Here is a 19,530-nt window from a genome sequence, read left to right on the forward strand (position 1 = left end):
GTGACCTGTGTCTGTTGATGAAATGTTCAAAGCCAAAAGGATCATCGTGTCAAGTCTTCACTGGAAAAGATGGTACTCAAAAACCAAGATGTGTCTGTCCTAAAACATGTCCAAGGTATGTGTGTATCAGTGCTGTTAAAATGGTGTGTCGGCAACTACTTGGAACTGGTTGGAAAAACAGCATAAATATAACTTAACAGCAATGTACAGCATATAAATTATGCAAGGGGTATATTTGGCTGCCCCTCAAAAATAAATAATTTCTGAAAAAGGTTATTTTTTTTCATATTTGAAATTTCTGAGTATGTTTGTGGGCATTTTCATTGTTTTTTATCTGAAGAAAAAATGATAGCTGTGATAATAATACATTCCTCCCTGTTTTTATAATAATGATTTCACCACCTTTCATTTTTATGTTTATTATTTATATTTTATTATATATTTTATTTTTATTAATGCAGAAGTGTACAGCTATGGCCAAAAGTTTTGTATTGCCTAGAATTTTAGGATTTAGACAATAAAAATAAAAATAAACTATATGAACATAATTTAGATCTTTTATTTAACATCATGTAATCAAAGAAACTATAAAATGATATTGTAAATGTCTAACAGAAGCTCTTAATAGTAATACAGTATTTCGTGTTAAATTTAAAAATGTCACATTTTTCATTTTTTGTCAGTTTTTCGTAAAGTATATGTTAGCGTAACATTATTCAGCAGGTTACACTCGACTTTATTTCTATAGGGTGATGCAAAACCTTTGGCCATAGCTGTACTGTACTTGTTATAAAAGAGAGCAGTTTATGTTAAATAAATGATTGAACATCTTCTGCTGAAAAACACATAATAGTAGTAGCTTTCAGATAGATATTGGCATAAGCCCTTTTGTTAGTTTTTGTTACAGATGATTTTAGAGCATATGAAGGCAAGAGACAGTGCACTGGCTACAGTCAGACATGACGCCTAAACACTTCCTGCCATTCAGTCCTTTTCTGAAATGCTGACAGACATTGTTGTGCAGTTTTGAGAGGTCTGGATTACTGTTCTCTGGGGGTTAAGTTAAGGCCACCACACTCATTTCACTAGTGAGACAGATTTCAACACAATAAAACTAAATGGAGGTTCCCAAGTCACATCGACTTGGTATTTAAAGTAGTGAAGTATTTCAATACCATGATGTTTTATGGAGTCTTTGCTGGTACATATATTTTTTTTTTTACAATTAACAGAATTTATTTTTTATTCTCCAAGTGAGCCACACCCTGTTTGCAGTAATTATGGGCGCCAGTATGACAATGAATGTTTGCTGCACAAAGAAGCCTGCCGGAAACACAGACAAATCACAGTTTCTTATCACGGAGAATGCTTAGGTAAGGAGCATGTTCACTGTACTTAGACAAATCACTGTTTCTTATCACGGAGAATGCTTAGGTAAGGAGCATGTTCACTGTACTTAGACAAATCACTGTTTCTTATCACGGAGAATGCTTAGGTAAGGAGCATGTTTACTGTACTTAGACAAATCACTGTTTCTTATCACGGAGAATGCTTAGGTAAGGAGCATGTTTACTGTACTTAGGGCTAATGTTTTTACTGTTTGAGACCAACCCAACAAGACAATACTCTATCTTGCATTTACATATTGTCGATGTTAAGAATATATATAAATACAAATAAGTTGCATTTATAGTATATAAATAAAAGTTGTGCCTTGTCTACTGTAGAGTACATTATTCAGCCTAATTATTATTATTATAATTATTTATTTCTTAGCAGATGCCCTTATTTGGGGGGCGATTTACACTCATAAACAAAAATACATTTCAAGAATCACAGTACAAGTATTAATACAATTAAGAGCAAGATAAAATACAATGACTTCGGTTCTAACAAGTACAAGTATGACAAAATACGATTCAATAATGGAGCAGATAGCAATGTTAGTGATAGTTACATCAGGATATAATTAAATACCTCTATCACTCTCCTCCTCAAAAAACCTACCCTCGACCCCACCTCCCTCCAGAGCTACCGTCCTGTCTCCCTACCCTTCCTCTCCAAAACCCTCAAGCGGACTGTACACCGCCAGCTCTCTGCTTTCCTGACCAACCACTCTCTGCTCGACCCTCTCCAATCTGGCTTCCGCTCTGCTCACTCCACTGAAACCGCCCTCCTGTCTGTCACCAACTCACTAAACTCTGCCCGAGCTGCCTCTCTCCTCTGTCCTAATTCTCCTCGACCTCTCTGCTGCCTTTGACACTCTATTCTACTATCATCTCTCGCTGACCTGGGGATCTCTGGCACTGCTCTGGCCTGGTTCTCCTCCTACCTCTCCAACCGTACTTACCAGGTAACCTGGCATGGAGCAACCTCCACACCTCGCCCTCTCTTAACAGGAGTCCCCCAAGGGTCAGTCTTGGGTCCTCTCCTGTTCTCTCTCTACACCCGCTCCCTTCAGAGTACTGTAATCTGCCAAGTGTTTAATCTGTAGTATTTTGTATTTAATCATATTCTGACGTAACTATCACTGACACTGTTATCTGCTGTATTATTGAATTGTATTTTGTCACACTTGTACTTGCTTGAACCAAAGTCATTGTATTTATCTTGCTCTTAATTGTATTATTACTTGTACTGTAAAACTTGAAATGTATTTGCTTACGATTGTAAGTCACCCTGCATAAGGGTGTCTGCTAAGAAATAAATAATAATAATAATAATAAATACAAAATACTACAGATTAAATAACACTTGACAGATTACAGTACTCTAAAGTACAGGATTAAATGCAGTAAAATAGGGAGCAGATAAGAGCAAGTAAAGCGCATTTAAGGAAGAGTGATAAAGTGTCCAGGAGCTGTAGCAGACGGGTGGCGGACGCAGGTAGGCCAGCCAGGAGGGAGTTGCAGTAGTCTAGGCGGGAGAGTACCAGGACCTAGACCAGAAGCTGGGTGGCGTAGTTGGTGAGGAAGGGTCGGATTCTTCGTATGTTGCTCAGGAAGAATCAGCAACTGCGTGCCAGAGTGGAGATGTGCTGGGAATAAGAGAGGCAGGGGTCCAAGGTGACCCCAAGGTTCTTAGCTGAGGAGGAGGGAGAGAGTGTGGTAGATTCCAGAGGAATGGAGATAGAGAAATCAGAGGGGGAGGAGGGAAACAAAAGGAGGTCAGATTTAGAGAGGTTGAGTTTGAGGTGATGCAAGTGCATCCAGGAGGAGATAGCAGACAGACAGGTAGAGATACGGGAGGGGATGGTGGAGTCAGAGGTGAGGAAGGAGAGGAAAATCTGAGCATCATCAGCATAGAAATGGTATTAGAAACCATAGGATGCAATAAGGGGGCCCAGGGAGCGGGTGTAGAGAGAGAACAGGAGAGGACCCAAGACTGACCCTTGGGGGACTCCTGTAGAGAGAGGACGAGGTGTGGAGGTTGCTCCACGCCAGGTTACCTGGTAAGTGTGGTTGGAGAGGTAGGAGGAGAACCAGACCAGAGCAGTGCCAGAGATTCCCAGGTCAGCGAGAGAGGATAATAGAATAGTGATCAACAGTGTGAAAGGCAGCAGAGAGGTCGAGGAGAATTAGGACAGAGGAGGGAGAGGCAGCTTGGGCAGAGTTTAGTGAGTTAGTGACAGACAGGAGGGCGGTTTCAGTGGAGTGAGCAGAGCAGAAGCCAGATTGGAGAGGGTCAAGCAGAGAGTGGTTGGACAGGAAAGCAGAGAGCTGGCGGTGTACAGCTCGCTTTAGGGTTTTGGAGAGGAAGGGTAGGAGGGAGACAGGATGGTAGCACTGGAGGGATTATAGATTGGAAATAAGAACATTTAGCAGAGGAGAGAGGAGAAGAGAGAGCGGTAGAGGTCTAGGGCAGCAGGGAGTTTGGTTCTCTTCCATTTCTTTTCAGCAGATCGCAGTGTGGTTCTTGCTGAGTGGAGCACAGAGGAGAGCCAGGGTTGGGGCGGGGAGGGACGAGCAGGTCGGGAGGTGAGGGGACAGAGGGAGGAGGTGGGGGAGGAAAAGAGGGTGGAGGTAGCAGAGTCTACAGAGAGTTGGGAGAAGGAGTCGATAGGAGGGAGGTGAGAGAGAGTGGTGGAGGCAAGGACAGAGGGGGAGAGAGAGCAGAGTTTACGGCGAGAGGTGACAGTGGGGGTAGGAGGAGATGGGATGGGAGAGACAGAGAAAAAGAGATGAAATAGTGATCAGAGAGGTTCAGGGGGGTGACAGAGGGTGGAGGGGCAGTAGGCCCTGTAGAAGGTGAGGTCCAGTTGACAGCCAGCTTTGTGGGTAGGGGGAGATGGAGAGAGACAGGTCGAAGGAGTGAAGGAGAGGGAGGAATTCAGCAGAGTGACTTGGGTTGGAGAGATGGACATTGAAATCACCTAACAGGACAGTTGGGGTAGACAGAGATGGGAGGGAGGAGAGTAGATAGTCGAGTTCATCGAGAAAGTGAGCGAGAGGTCCAGGGGACGGTACAGTACAATTAGCAGGAGTTGACAGGGAGAGGTTAGTTGGACAGCATGAAATTCAAAGGTGTTAACAGAGTGAGGAGAGGTCGGAGGGGACAGAAGAGAGTAAAGAGAAATGACGGTCATTTCTTTAACTATTAAGCAGGGCAGCAGTGTGGAGTAGTGGTTAGGGCTCTGGACTCTTGACTGGAGGGTTGTGGGTTCAATCCCCAGTGGGGGACACTGCTGTTGTACCCTTGAGCAAGGTACTTTACCTAGATTGCTCCAGTAAAAACCCAACTGTATAAATGGGTAATTGTATGTAAAAATAATATGATATCTGTATAATGTGAAATAATGTGATATCTTGTAACAATTGTAAGTCGCCCTGGATAAGGGCGTCTGCTAAGAAATAAATAATAATAATAACATAAATATTGTGATATCAGTTTATATATTGGTTTATATAATTCTACTTTTTTTAAAAATTAAACTTAAGTCACACTCAGTTGTACATACATAGACAACTGTTTATTCAATTGTGATCAAACTTGTTAAGACATTCTTTAGCACAAGTTATTCAGTCCATCAGAATTAGAGGGAATGGGGTTATCCCTGTCTGTCTGTCTGTCCTAAGTCACACTTTGATTTGTATATCTACTGCATCTAGAAAAGCTCTTACAGTATCTAATAGTGAGTCATAAAAATAGGTATATGGTATGAAAATACTGTATGGCAAAAATATGTTTATTTCATTTTTTATTTTAATTTTGATTGGTTGTTTTTGGAAGCATTTTATATAGTTGTGGCAAAGTGGCTGCTGATTATGAACAGATACAGAGGTGATGCAGTGCAGAAATAATCACAAGTGAAAAACTGTAATCCAATTTGGAAATGTTATTTTTATTATTGCACAAATCCTGGTCTGGTGACCAAACAATAATCCTCCGCCAATACACCCCTGGTGTAAAGCTTGGCAGGAAAATAATAATAATGATTTGTAAACAAAACAAATAATAACATGTTATCCGCGCCCACAATTCTACTAACACAAATCACCAGTCCGGGTGCGTGCAGTAGTGCTCAAGGTGGGTGATAACAAATAACAGTGACTGTGGTATTGTTGTTCCAGGTAGTGCTGGCCCAAGGCGACAGCTCCAGAGACATGTTAACCGTCTAATGAATTTACAAACAAAAGGCAAATACTAACAATGCTACAAACAAACACTCACAAATACTTTTTTACTTTTTGGGAACTCTCCTGGTCCTCCAGTTCAGTGCGTCTCTGAACCCAAGTGAAGGAACTGATTACGAGTCTCCGTCTCCATTTATGCTGTCACGCCTGACCCCTTGGTAAACTAATGCAGCTGCCTTTACAATCAGCGGCTGCTACATTGTTTACCTTCCGGGTCAATATGTTCTTGCATCAGAGACTCGCCTTCTTTCAGACTGGCCAACTCCCCAACCCTGGAAAGAACTGTCAGTCCAGCCCGTCAAAAGAACTCTATTCTCGCTGCTTAGCGCTCTCACAGGTCGGGAGGGAGATTTACAACCAGAACTCATTATATTTCTGTCACATATCCCACCGCTCAGAGTGGAACCGAAGGAACACTCGGCTGAATCTATCTTTCCCATAACTCCCCCCTCCCGGGAAAAATAATCCGCATTTTGATGGTCTTACCCTGCACGGTATACCATATGGTACATGAAGGGCTGCAACGCCAGATACCACCGAGTTATCCGGGCATTGCTGTCCTTCATTGTGCTTAACCACTTGAGTGGGGCATGGTCTGTGACAAGATCAAATGAGTGTCCCAGCAGGTAGTATCGTAAAGAGTGAGTAGCCCATTTAATGGCCAAACACTCCTTTTCGACTACGGAGTAGTTGCATTCCCGAGGTAGCATTTTTTTTTACTGATGTACAGTATCGGGTGTTCTACTCCATCTACCTTTTGAGACAAGACAGCACCCAAACCCACATCCGAAGCATCAGTGTGGAGGATGAATCTTTTGGTGAAATCTGGTTTGATAAGAGTGGGGGCCTGGCAAAGTCTACGCTTAATAGTATCAAACACCCCCTGACACTCAGCTGACTCGGTGAGGTCAACTAAAGGGTTAACCACTGTGGCATACTCGGAGATAAAGCGGCGGTAATAACCGGCTAATCCCAGTAGTGACCTCACCTGAGTCTTGGTTTCAGGGATCGCTGCGTCAACCAAAGCCTGGATTTTAGTGACTACAGGTCTCACCCTTCCATTCCCCATTAAAAATCCCAAATATTGAGTCTCTGTCTTGGCAAACGCACATTTTCCAAGTTAGCTGTCAGCCAGGCTACCCTTAGAGACTGAAGGACGGCTGCAATCCTAGCCATATGCTCTCGCCAGGTGGAGCTGTAAATGACCACGTCATCAATATACACTGCTGCATATTCATGATGTGGGCGTAAAACCTGGTCCATCAGTCTCTAAAAGGCAGTGGGCGCACCATGTAGCCCAAACTGCATGGTTTTAAAGTGAAACACCCCCTCTGGTGTTGAAAATGCGTTTTTGTCTCTAGAACTGTGGGTTAAAGGGATCTGCCAGTATCCCTTCGTCAGGTCCAAAGTGGAGATAAACCTCACCTTACCCAGTCTGTCTAAAAGTTCGTCGACCTGAGGCATAGGGTACGCATCGAACTTGGCAATAGTGTTTACCTTCCTGAAATCCACGCAGAAGCGGTTGGTGCCGTCTTTCTTAGCTACTATGACAATAGGACAGCACCACTCACTCCTGGAAGGTTCAATCACCCCAAGCTCGAGCATGTCCCATACCTCTTTGCGAACGCCACTTCGTCGACTTTCTGGGATCCGGTAAGGATCCCGCACGATGACACCTGGTGGAGAGATAATGTCATATTCAACCAAATTAGTTATGCCGGGCAAGTCAGAAATAAGCTTATGCAGCTCCGGTTGCTGGTCTGGCACCAATTGTTCCCCCATCGGAATGATTTTTGTGCTACGAGTCTCTGGACAGGGGCCTAAATCATCCTCTATGTTGCATGGGACTATAAACAAGATCTCCCTTGCCTGCCAGGGCTTTAATAAATTTCACGTTCATTACGGCGATCGGGTTGTCTAATTTCATAATTCACCTTTCCTATAGCTCGATTCACATCAAATGGCCCCTGCCATTTAGCACATAACTTGGATTCTGATGAGGGAAGTAGCAGCATTACCTTGTCTCCTGGTCAAAAGGTTTGAATTAGTGCATTTTTGTTGTAATGCTGCTGTTGTCAGTGCTGAGACGATCTGAGGTTGTCCTGGGCCAAACGATGCTTTTCAAGCACATGCTTCACTACATTTTTGGATGAGCCTTTGTGCTCTTCCCATCCCTCTCTCAACAGATCGAGGATGCTGCGAGGCTGTCGGCTGTACAAGAGCTCGAAGGGGGAGAACCCTGTCGAACTCTGCGGCACCTCTCTCACTGCAAAAAGGAGGTAGTAAAGGAGCGATCCCCAATGTTTTTGTTCTTGCGTTACAAACCATCTCAGCATCGACTTCAAGGTCTGATTAAAACGTTCACCCAAACCATCCGTCTGTGGATGATAAACAGACGTCCTGATTACCCTATATAGTAATTGCCCCTTGATACTGAAATGTGGATATACTAGCGCCCCAGCGCCATCAACATCCTTACCTTCAATAGAACGGACCTGTCCCCAAGCGTGCACTAGTGACGGGTCATTATGTTGGCCCCACACTATGTCCGCCCTTGAGTACCACATGTCCGGTATATTGAGAGGGGCCGGAGTAGCATCTGCCCTTGATGGCCCAGTAACTTCGCCCTCTCGGTCACACTGTGTTCCGACTCCTTTTGACTTGTGTTTGTTACCATTCAAGCACTCTCCCACCAGACCCCAGCCTTGTCTCAGTGATGCTCCCTCTCATTTTGCGGTCCTTCTCTCTTTATTTGTTTTTCTAGGACGGAAAATAGGAGAAAACATTTCGACTTGAAAAGGAAACACATCACCAATTCGTTCCCTTTTCTTTTCTTCTGCCACGTTTAGGTGTGCGACTGAGACTGCCATTATTTGCATTAATTCTTTAAATTTTGGCCAGTCTTGGCCCAGAATAACTGGATGTGGCAACCTTTCCGTCACCCCTACCACCAGGTGATGTTTTATCGGTCCTACCGATAAATATACTTTTAGTGTGGGGTATGCTGCCGTGTCTCCATGGATACAGGAGATGGCCACCTGACCTCATGGCCGCCACCCGCCACTACACACCGCCCAAGAGAGCTGTTCTAATTAAGGTTTACTCACATCCCATGTCCACTAATGCATGGGTTTTCACATTGCCTAAAACCACATCAATCATACAAGGCCCCTCCCAACCATTTTCCCCGCGCTTACCTATCTTAGGTGCCCAGTTACACAAGACCACGTCACACTCCATGGCAGCGGGGCATGACCTGGCCAGATGTCCCTGTTGGTTGCAAAACAGTATCGGACAGTGAGCCCCCTCTGAAGAGGGCCCAAGATGTAGCCAACCCTCTAGTAGAGTGCGCAGCTACTCTCCCAGGTGGGGGTAAGCCAGCACTGTCATACGCTGCAGAGACTGTATCCACAATCCTGTGGGACAGTCGCTGTTTTGAGAGGGGCTGTCCTAGGGTCAGTAAACCATGACAAACAAAGAGCTGGTCAGAATGATGCAGGGCTCTTGTTCTAGCTATGTAACATCTCAGCGCCTGTACTGGGCAGAGGACCTATCCTCCTCAGAAGCAAACGGAGATGGCTGGAAAGACTCCAATTCCACAGACTGATTCATGTGGAAGGCTGTAATCACCTTGGGGAGGAAAGCAGGGTTTGTATGCAGCGACACCCTGCTGCCATCGCCCCAAATACGCATATAGGAGCTGAGCAGTGACAGCGCCTGGAGCTCACTGACCCGCTTTGTAGAGGTGATAGCCAAGAGGAAGGCTGTCTTCATAGACAGATGCTTCAACTCTATGGAGTGTATAGGCTCAAACAGGGCCTTCGTGAGAGCCTCCAGTACAACAAATGGAGATTAAATAAAGGGGCATTCAGAACAGAAAATAGGAGGCACTTTTTTACACAGAGAATTGTGGGATCAATAAGCTACTAACAACCAAACGAGCAAGATGGGCTGAATGGCCTCTCGTTTGAAAACTTTCTTATGTTCTTATGTTCTTAACATCAGGGCTCCATTCGGGGAGAATGGCCGTCCTGGAAGGGCATAACCACCGAGCACCCTTCAAAAAAACGGGCCGCTAGTATATGAGCACCCGGGACACTGAGTCAATGAGGACATGGCATGCAGATATGGCTGCTAGGTACACTTTCAACGTAGAGGTGGATCGACCTGCCAGAAACTGCAAAATAGTTGCTATAGGGCAATAATTGGGGTCATGACCTCTGGCCACGCACCAATTTTGAAAATACTTCCACATATGGTGTATAACACCCCTGTGGATGAGGCCCTAGTATTCTGCAGTGTACTGACAACTGCGTCTGAGAGCCCTAAGGCGGACAGACGGTCCCGTTCAGGGGCCAGACCCACAGTTGGAGTCTGCCTGTTCCTGGGTGCCGGAGGGTGCCTTGTGCCTGACTGAGGAGATTCATGCACAGCAGGATCTCCCAGGGCTGGCCTTGCAGCAGCTAGCAGAGGCTTGAAAACCAGAATCTCCTGGGCCATCTAGGGGCCACCAGGAGAACTGTCACCTTGTCTCCTGACTTTCTGGAAGAAGGCAGAGATCAGCTTTGGGCCACTCGTGGGCTTCTCTCAGCACCCATGCATTTATGTGCCGGGATGTCCAGCGATCCGACCAGGGTCTACGAACTCCTCTGTCTGCCCAGACTGCCCCCAGAGGTGGATGTGTCTGTCATCACCAATTGACAGTTGTGTATCTCTCCTATCCTTACGCCTTCGATCAGATGAGAGGCTTGCCTCCACCAGCGTAGAGCTTCCCAGCATAGGTGAGACACGGTCAGCCGACAGTGTCTGTCGCACGTGGGGTGTAGCCAAAAGGCACTGAGCCACACTTGGATCGGCCGCATGTGGAGTAACTCTAGTTGGGTGGCTGATGAAGCTGCGGCCATCAGACCCAATAGTTCAACACAACACGAATTATACTGTGAACCCTTGTTGAACAGGCCCAGATAGTTGCGAATGGCAGCTACTCTGTCGTCCGACAGGTAGGCGTGCATCGTAAGGGAATCCAGCTGGAGACCCAAGTAGACCGTACTTTGCACCGTTATTAATTGGCTCTGGCTTCATTGACGGTGAGACCCAGCCTCAACAGATGCTTCGTCACAATTGCTGTGTGGGACACTGCTCCTTTCTGCTACTGGGACAGATGGACCAGTCATCCAGGCAATTCATCACCCTGATACTTCCTGTGCGCTGGACGAATAGGGACGTGGAATATGCGTCCTTTTGGTCCACTGTGATAAACCATTCGCTCGGCCGGACAGCCTGGCGAGTACGGCAGATGCCAGCGTCTCGTTCTCTCCCGTACCAGAGTACAGGAGGGGAGCATTGAGGCTACCTGCCGAGATGCCTTGTGTTCTCTGTAAGAATGCTGCAGCAATTCTTCAACTGATGGTCCAAAGGAATGGTCATGGGAGGTAGGGGCTGCTTCTGAAGGAAGGAGCCACCTTCCCATGAGGCCGTGATCGAAATCGCATCATGGTCCTCCTCAGCAATGCTGACATCCAGTTCTGTAACATCTGGGGTGACCACTGGTGCAGGCGGGGTCAGCTCTGGGGCCAGCGTTATCAGCTGAGCTGGGGCCAGAGCAAGGGCTTGAGCCTGTTGCCTGGCCAGGGGCCCTCAACTCTGCGTACGTCTCAGACGTGCCAGCAGGGGACGTTGTGTAGGACGTGTAAGCGTGGACTTTAGCTATGCTTGATGTCTGCATAGCCCCAAGGGCGTTGTTTAAACACCGGAGGGTGTAGACCTGTGTATAGAAGCACTCAGGCACCAAGGGTGCAGAAGCACCGAGGACAATGAGTGAGGTAGAATACAGTACTGGTGCACGGAAGAATCGGGGCACCGAGTGCAGGTGTTATTGACGTGCTGTGGTGCTAAGCACCGAGGCATGGAGCATCTAAGCACCGAGGGCACCGAAGCACCGAGAGGCGTCTAGCCTAAACCACGTGTGGTCAACACAACCCGGGGTAGCGCATAGCATACACTGGGGTGGATACAAAAGCTCGAGTGGCAATCAGGAGAGCAGTACAGGGGAGTGCATGGTGCTGCACCACGGTGCAGCGCAGTGATAACCTGGTTCTGGACCGCAAAGGTAGTAATAGGAAAATATAGAGGCTTACACACACAGCAATTCAGCTATGGGAGAAACACATTCACCATGCCAGGCGGGTGACCAAGCCCAGTGGAGGAATCATGCTTGTATTTTTTTTTTTGTTGTTCAACTGCAAGACAGTGAAAGAAAACCACACATAAATGCACACAACAGCAAAGCTGTGAGAGTAAATACAACAGACACCACGGCAACGCGGGTGAACTGAATTTAAGCGCACCAAGAGGGCGGGCCGAGACAATCCAGCGGTCAACTCCACAGCGGGGTGCGGCAGAGCCGGGGTTCGGTGGAGGATCATTCATCTCTTTAGCAGAAGAAAACACAAAACAGCGAGCGCTGTAAGGTTAGAAAAGCAGACTGCAATCACAAAGCGATGTAGGCTGTTGAAAAGAAAAAGAGTAAATACAGCGCAGTTGTGCAGAGTTTATAGCTGAGTTCACAGAAGCGGGGTTTCTAATTCCAGGGCAAGTGGCAAGCAGAAAACGAGAGAGAGCGAGAGAGAGAGAGAGAGAGAGAGCTGTTTCACACAGTCTCGATCACAGTAACTGGACAAATCGAGGCACCATGTGCACCGAGTACCCGAGGGTGCTATGCGCACCGAGGTACTAGACACCTGCGTACCGAGCACCGAGTGGACCGAGCACTGCATGCAACAAGTGCACCGAGCACCGCGGGCACTGGGTACTGTACGCACCAGGGCACTATGCGCACCGCGGACTCCGAGCACCGTGCGTACTGTGTGCACAGAGGCACCAAAGCACCGGGGGGCAGCTGAAGCAGCGGTGCCTACCCTTTACCACGTGTAGTCACACACCTGGTCAACACGTAGCATGCACCAGGGGGGGACACAGGCCGAAGCCTTGCCAGGCGCGTGTGCACTGAGCACTGAGGCACCGAAGTACCAATTGCTGAGCGTGCACCGAGGTACCGAAGCACTGAGGGCAGCTAATGCAGCGGTGCCTGCCCTAACCGTGTGTATTCAGCCACCTGGTCAGCGCATAGCATGCACCAGAGGAGACACACAAGCCGAAGCCACCGCGGGTGCGTGTGTACCGAGCACCGTGTGCACTGAGGCACCAAACTACCAAGGGCTGAGTGTGCACCGAGGTACCGAAGCACCGGGGGCAAGCTGAAGCAGCAGTGCCTGCCCTAAGCGCGTGTAGTCACACACCTGGTCAGTGTGGAGTGTATACCGGGGGACACACAGGCTGAAGCTGCGACAGGCGAATCTGTGGACGGAGTACAACACAATAATACAATACAAACAATATTACTGGGGAGCACGCTGCTGTTGATTTTTCGAAGGCCCAATGCACCGAGGTGGGTGGGCTGAGGCAGCCGGCAAGGTCTACTCTACAGCAGGTCTAGTAAAAATACAGCCCATGGAGGACAAGGCCTGCTGTTTTTTTTTTGTTTTTTTTTAACCTAGCTGCTGCACAACACAGGCAGCGGGAATACCGCATGCCCACTACTGATGTGCCAGCTAGGGTATTTAGTCAACAACAATGCTATTCTAAGAAATAAATAATAATAATAATAATAATAATAATAATAACAATAACAAATATATATGTTTTTATATATATTTAAACTGCCACTCTGCAGCCAGCTGAGTCACTTGAAAGCGGGGGTAAGGTGAAGGCTGGAAAAGGCACTCACTTCTTTAAATCAGTACTGCGCAGGCAGTCGACTCACATACCACAGATAGGAAAGCAGCAGACTGCAATGCGAGCGCATGCAGGTTGCTGAAGAAGAAAGAAGAAATAGGCTGAATCAGGAGTCACTGATTCCGTGAAAGCGGCAGCCAACTTTCAGCCTGAAAGGCAAGGGAACTGCAGTTGACTCAAAATCACAATACGCTCAGTAGGCAGGACAAAGGCCGTCATCACAGGAAGGGGCCGCTCTGGTATAGAGAGCGCAGAAAATACCTACCAATAGGCAGGCATATCCCATACGTATTGTTTTGGTGGTTGTCTTCGAATTGAAAGGGAACATTTGGCCACAGCTGTATATGCAGAGTAAGTATATGCAACTCCTTAGCAGCAATCTTGGGGAAGGAGATAGTGGGTTCCTGTACAACTTTTGCCAATATGTCCTAGGTATTCCTGGAATGATACCATTTGCAGTCATTGCAAATCACAAATCTGGTTGCAAGCAGGTCATAACTGATGGAGCCCTCAGAGGTATGAAATGTATTGTGACACACTACAGATGTACTACAGTGGCCTAAATAACAGAAACCTACACACACTAAAACTGGGCTTCTAAATAATATACTATGTGTTTTGTGGAACAATAAATCTTCTACTTCTGTAATTTCAACATAAGCGGGTTTACAGTGTACTATATGTGTCTTTGTATCAGCTAAACAAGCACCATGCTCAAAGGAGGACTTTGCTGAATTTCCTTTCCGGCTGCTGAACTGGTTCCTGCATCTGAGAGAAATTGATGAATTTGGGGTAGTTAACGACACAACTACCCAGGCACTGATGACCAAAAAACAGAGAAAAGAGCTTGCCAAGGTCAGTGAGAACATAAAATTGTTACAAATCCATGCCATTATTGTAACAATACAAGCAAGAAATAAATAATAATAATAACAGGTGAAATAGTCAGGCAGTTTTAGTTCTGTATGTGTGTGCGTGCGTTTGTGTGTGGGTGTGTGTGCGTGCGCGCGTGCGTGCGTGCATATGTGTGCTAAAGCTCTTCCGTTTTGTATTTGTTTTGTGATGAGAAAAGCAGATGTCTTCTTGCTGTTTAATAATAAAAGTGTTCTCAATGCAGGTATTATTACTATTTATAATAATATGTGCATTTGTATTTGAAGTGTATTGTGAAGAGTCTACACATTGTTTTTAGTTTGTATGCATTTATAACTGTCGATTATTACCTGCCCAATATTCAATTAGAAATTGGTTGGTGATTGCAACTCTATCATTATAAGGTTAGGAAGCTTCCCAAGAGATATTTTATTGTCTTAATGATAAAAGCTGTTGTGGCACTGAAATGATGACTAGCGTGTCAGTTGTTATAAAGGAAGCTGAATAACTGTGTGTTTGTATCTGCAAGTAGAAATGTAAATGTAATAGAAAATGTGCTCTATATACAAAGCAGACTCTTGGGTTTAAGAATATGTTTTATTATTATTTATTTCTTAGCAGACACCCTTATCCAGGGCGACTTACAATTGTTACAAGATATCACATTATTTTTTACATACAATTACATCATTTTTTACACATTATTTTTACATACAATTACCCATTTATACAGTTGGATTTTTACTGGAGCAAAGTACCTTGCTCAAGGGTATAGCAGCAGTGTCCCACACCTGGGATTGAATCCACGACCCTCCGGTCAAGAGTCCAGAGCCCTAACCACTACTCCACACTGAAACTTCTCTACACTGTTTTGGCATCTAACAGAAATTACAATATAAGCAGACTCTATTTTATGAATAGGACACAATTGACAACTGATATACAGTATTATGATGAGTTTTGTTTTTTTCAGTTTTTTTTAGTTTTTTGTTGTTGTTGGTTTTAACAGTGGCAGTTTGAAGTCCTTGATGTAAACAAAGATGGCACGCTAAGTCAGAGAGACCTCATGGAGTTCCGTTATCGCCTTATGCCTCTAGAGCACTGTGCTGGAGAGTTTTTTAGGTGAGCAACAAGCCAGTGTCAGCATGTCTTAAAAACTTGATATATTTGGTAATTTTGCAAACTTTGCCCTGTGACGCTTTAAAATGGATTTGTCACTTTGCTTTCTTTTATATTACTATTACCATGAGGTTCAGGTGTTCCTAAAGAACTACTGATGTACCTGATAGAAAATGTCTTTTTTAGTCTTGAGTGCTTTTAAAATGTATTCTATTCATTGTTGATAATGCATATGTAACTGCAACAACTCGACGTTGCAGGCAGTGCCATGATAAATGACTCAAGATTATTGAAATCTAAATTATCTATAATTAGCTTCACTCTGGCCATCTAATGATACAAAAAAATATGTATTAGATCTCTGCACAGTTGAGAGGATATAGCACTTGCACAGTCAAATTGCAGTAATTCTGTTTGAGACTGAACAAAGGACAGATTCTTATTACTGTGGTTTGCCTTAACAAAATAGGCACAGTGGCCCAAATGTATCAAATCTTTCTTCCAGTGTGCAATTTGCACAATTTTTTAAGAAAATATAAACTTGCGAAAAGCAATTTGGCTTGTTAAATTACTATAATTAATCTGAAAACCTTTAGTTCAAAATTAATCTGGTACTGCTGCATTCCTGAGAATATTAAAAACAGGGAGCCAAGTGGTACTGCTAGCTAATTCATTAGCCATACATGCCTTGCACTTCTAGCTCAAGTGAAATCTCAAAAACCCCACACATGACAGGTAATACACCAGGAAACACTGTAACATTTATGGAAAGTACATTTAATACCAATATTTCATAACTCATGACTCACCAGTTAATCTATTGTCCAGACAAAGCTACATGCATCTCAAAACATTAATTGAGTTTCAGCACAACAGGCATAACATAGCTATTGCATAATTTAATTAATTAATCTGTTAATCCCAATAAAATTATTTTTATGTATTTGTCCATCTAACTCTTTAGACTGCTGCCCCATTTATACTTTTGTTACTATGGTTACAGGTCATGTGATGCCAATGGAAAACAAAATGTCAGGTTAGAGGAATGGATTTACTGTCTTGTGAAAAGGTCAGAGAAGTGGTATGAGGAGTTTATGGGTAAGTGACTTTGCTGGACAGTGTTAAGGTTTGAGCTGAACTTATCACAGAGGTTCACCTCAGGGAACACTTAAAATAGTTTAAATACACAAAACATCTATTGTAGTGTGATGTGCTAAGACTTACCACCTATTACCAGTATAAAAGTTTTGCTTACATTCATACAGTGGCACCAAACATTTTAAGTTTCAGGGCTTGCATAAGCTGCTTAGTGATATATCCCAACCCATAAAACACTACAAACAGCCCTCCCAACCCATGAAACACTACAAACAGCAATTACAAACTAAGTTAATATTTTAAATGGCTCACTTTGGCTAACTTCCAATTACATGTATAGTGTCAAACTGAAATTACATGTAAGTAAATATGTGTACTGTATGTTAAACATTAGCTGACATAATTAAACATGTGCAGTAAATAGTGTAAGTTAAATGTCATTTTAAAACTGTTGTCATTAAAACACAGTTTGTGTTACAGTTGTGTTACTGATTTATAATTGAGCTGTTGTAGCTTAAGAGAGTGATATGTGGTGCAGTGCTTGCACAGACAGTGGAGGAGTTATGGGGACGCCCTTGTTGTAGTACAAGCATGTTGTCAGTTTGTAACTTTGGCAGCTTCAAACTTGCAAGAATATCAGTTCATATTCCTGTTTGTAGAATCGGAAATGGCATAATCAAGTTACTGTATATCCAGGAGACACAAGAATAAACATTACTTGGACTGGTTTCACAAACATCTGTCTGGAAATGGTTTTCTTTCACCAATTGGCCGGCTACAATAGCATTATATTAATATTGTACTTTGTATTACTTGTAATTGTCTTTAAATACAATTTCATGTCACTAGCAAACATGGGTGATTCATCGATTTAATAGATTGGACGATTAATCGACCAATAGAAAATGTCAAGATTAAATATATGTATATTGCGCATTTGAAACGTAATGAATTAAACTCTAGGGACACTCTTGTACATTGGAATTTGTAACTAGTAGGGTAGTGCATTGGAAATAATTGAGAATATTTAAACAAAAAACATGACTATCAATGGAAATCCACTGTTGTGTAGAAGAAGGTTTTATGAAAATATATTTTCTGAAACAGAACTAAATTGCCACCTGTAAACCAGAATAATTGTTTTTTACTGCAAAGAATTTTCAATATAATTGCATTTTTTATTTCTTAATGTCAGAATGGATCAAGGCTGAGTTCTAAATGCATTAAAAGGGAATATGACAGCCCTACAAACACACACAGTGATCATTAATGCCCACAATCTATTTTGCTTTCATTTTACAGCAAGGAAAATGGGACCGAAGGAGATATGGCTCAAACCCAAACTAAAGGTCTAACTGCAAATCATCTACCAAATGGATTAAAGTTAATTTCAGTTTAAATCATGTGTAATGTTCTGTATCATTAACCAGCAGTGATTTAAAATGCAATGGTCATAAAATATAATTTATCTAGCTGTAAAAGATTCATTGGTGTAATACTGAAATGTTCACTTTATGAATTCCTAACAATGTTTTACTGTGAATCAATTCCTCTGTTATGATGTCGATGATAAAGTAATTTAATATCAGTCTTTGCAGTCTGTGTTTGGATAATATATCAGTTTAATTTAAGTACATTTTTTTATTTTTAACTGCACAGAAACATGACATTTTTGTAACCAAAGATGTAAAAAAAAATAGACCTCATCATATCGGTTAACTCAATTGAGGATACCTTGTGATGTAAATGTCTGGATGGCCACCACCATGCTCCACAAACCATTGGTTGGTTTTTAAAATCCATTTTACAGTGACTTAGATTACGTTGTCATAAACAGACATTGTATTTGAGAATGCATTTAAGCAACTCTGATTAGAAGATCAATATGGAACAAAGTAAAACCCTGGAGGGGAAAAAAAAACAGGTGGCCTATACAGTCACAGCTAATATGTCCATGGGGAGAAACCAGGAGAAACTATGACATGTCAACTGCAGCATCAACTTTCTGCACTATAGCCTCTAACCGCCTAAAATATCCTCACTGTTTTAGTGTTGAGATGGAATATCTAAAAGCTGCTCAGTTAATTTAGCAGGTATATTTGCTAGGCTGGTCTCATATTTGTTGTTCAAATCTTTGGGATCTTTAGCCAGACTATATATGATTCCTGGTTGCTTAAAATTATTGGAGATTCATTTTGATCTGAAGATTTTCAGGTTATTGTCAAATTACAGTAAACAATTTAACAAGACAAATTGTTTTTCACAAGTTTACCTTTTTTTTTAAACACACAATCACAACTTGAATAGCATGCATTGTATACAGGCAGCAGTGTGGAGTAGTGGTTAGGGCTCTGGACTCTTGACCGGAGGGTCGTGGGTTCAATCCCTGGTAGGGGACACTGCTGCTGTACCCTTGAGCAGGTTACTTTACCTAGATTGCTCCAGTAAAAAAAAAAACCAACTGTATAAATGGGTAATTGTATGTAAAAAAAAAAAATAATAATGTGATATATTGTAACAATTGTAAGTCGCCCTGGATAAGGGCGTCTACTAAGAAATAAATAATAATACAAGAAATAGTGTTGACTATAGATCCAGCTGTAATAATTATGCATGTATCTTTGAAATAGAAGCAGGTGATTAATGCAATTTACAGTATATATAATACAATGATGTCATCAGCTGAAATATATTTTAAAAGAAAGGAAATAGAAGTTAGAAATAAGTAAGCAGTGGTAAGTACAGTAATAGCATATTTGCTATGAAATTTATAAAATAGTAAAGAGAAGCTATTATTATCTTCAGATAACATCCTATCATGCTGATAATATCATACCTTGCTGTATATCAGAAGGATCATAAGATGGAATAATGCTACTGACACATAAACAAAACTAGATATGTGACATGTTGCTAAGCAAAATAAATGTCTCAAATCTCAATATCATTGTGACAGGATGCCTTGTAGGGGTGTGGAAGGGAAGTGAATAAACAGTCCAGCAAGCGTGATTTT

At 43.3% G+C, this 19,530-nt stretch overlaps 1 protein-coding gene across 1 annotated transcript in view; it reads left to right on the forward strand.

Annotated features, from left to right (window-relative positions):
* LOC117408582 (SPARC-like protein 1) overlaps window positions 1–18,105 on the forward strand; it is a 35,374-nt gene extending 17,269 nt beyond the window's left edge. The window contains exons 4-9 of the mRNA XM_034927569.2: window positions 1–115; window positions 1,255–1,373; window positions 14,125–14,282; window positions 15,310–15,422; window positions 16,423–16,517; window positions 17,820–18,105. Of these exons, the coding sequence (XP_034783460.2) occupies window positions 1–115; window positions 1,255–1,373; window positions 14,125–14,282; window positions 15,310–15,422; window positions 16,423–16,517; window positions 17,820–17,872 (653 nt within the window). The 3' untranslated portion in view covers window positions 17,873–18,105. The remainder of the gene's footprint in view (window positions 116–1,254; window positions 1,374–14,124; window positions 14,283–15,309; window positions 15,423–16,422; window positions 16,518–17,819) is intronic.
* The last annotated feature ends 1,425 nt before the right edge of the window (window positions 18,106–19,530 follow it).

Source organism: Acipenser ruthenus, chromosome 2 (genome assembly GCF_902713425.1).
Source record: "Acipenser ruthenus chromosome 2, fAciRut3.2 maternal haplotype, whole genome shotgun sequence".
Taxonomy (NCBI): domain Eukaryota; kingdom Metazoa; phylum Chordata; class Actinopteri; order Acipenseriformes; family Acipenseridae; genus Acipenser; species Acipenser ruthenus.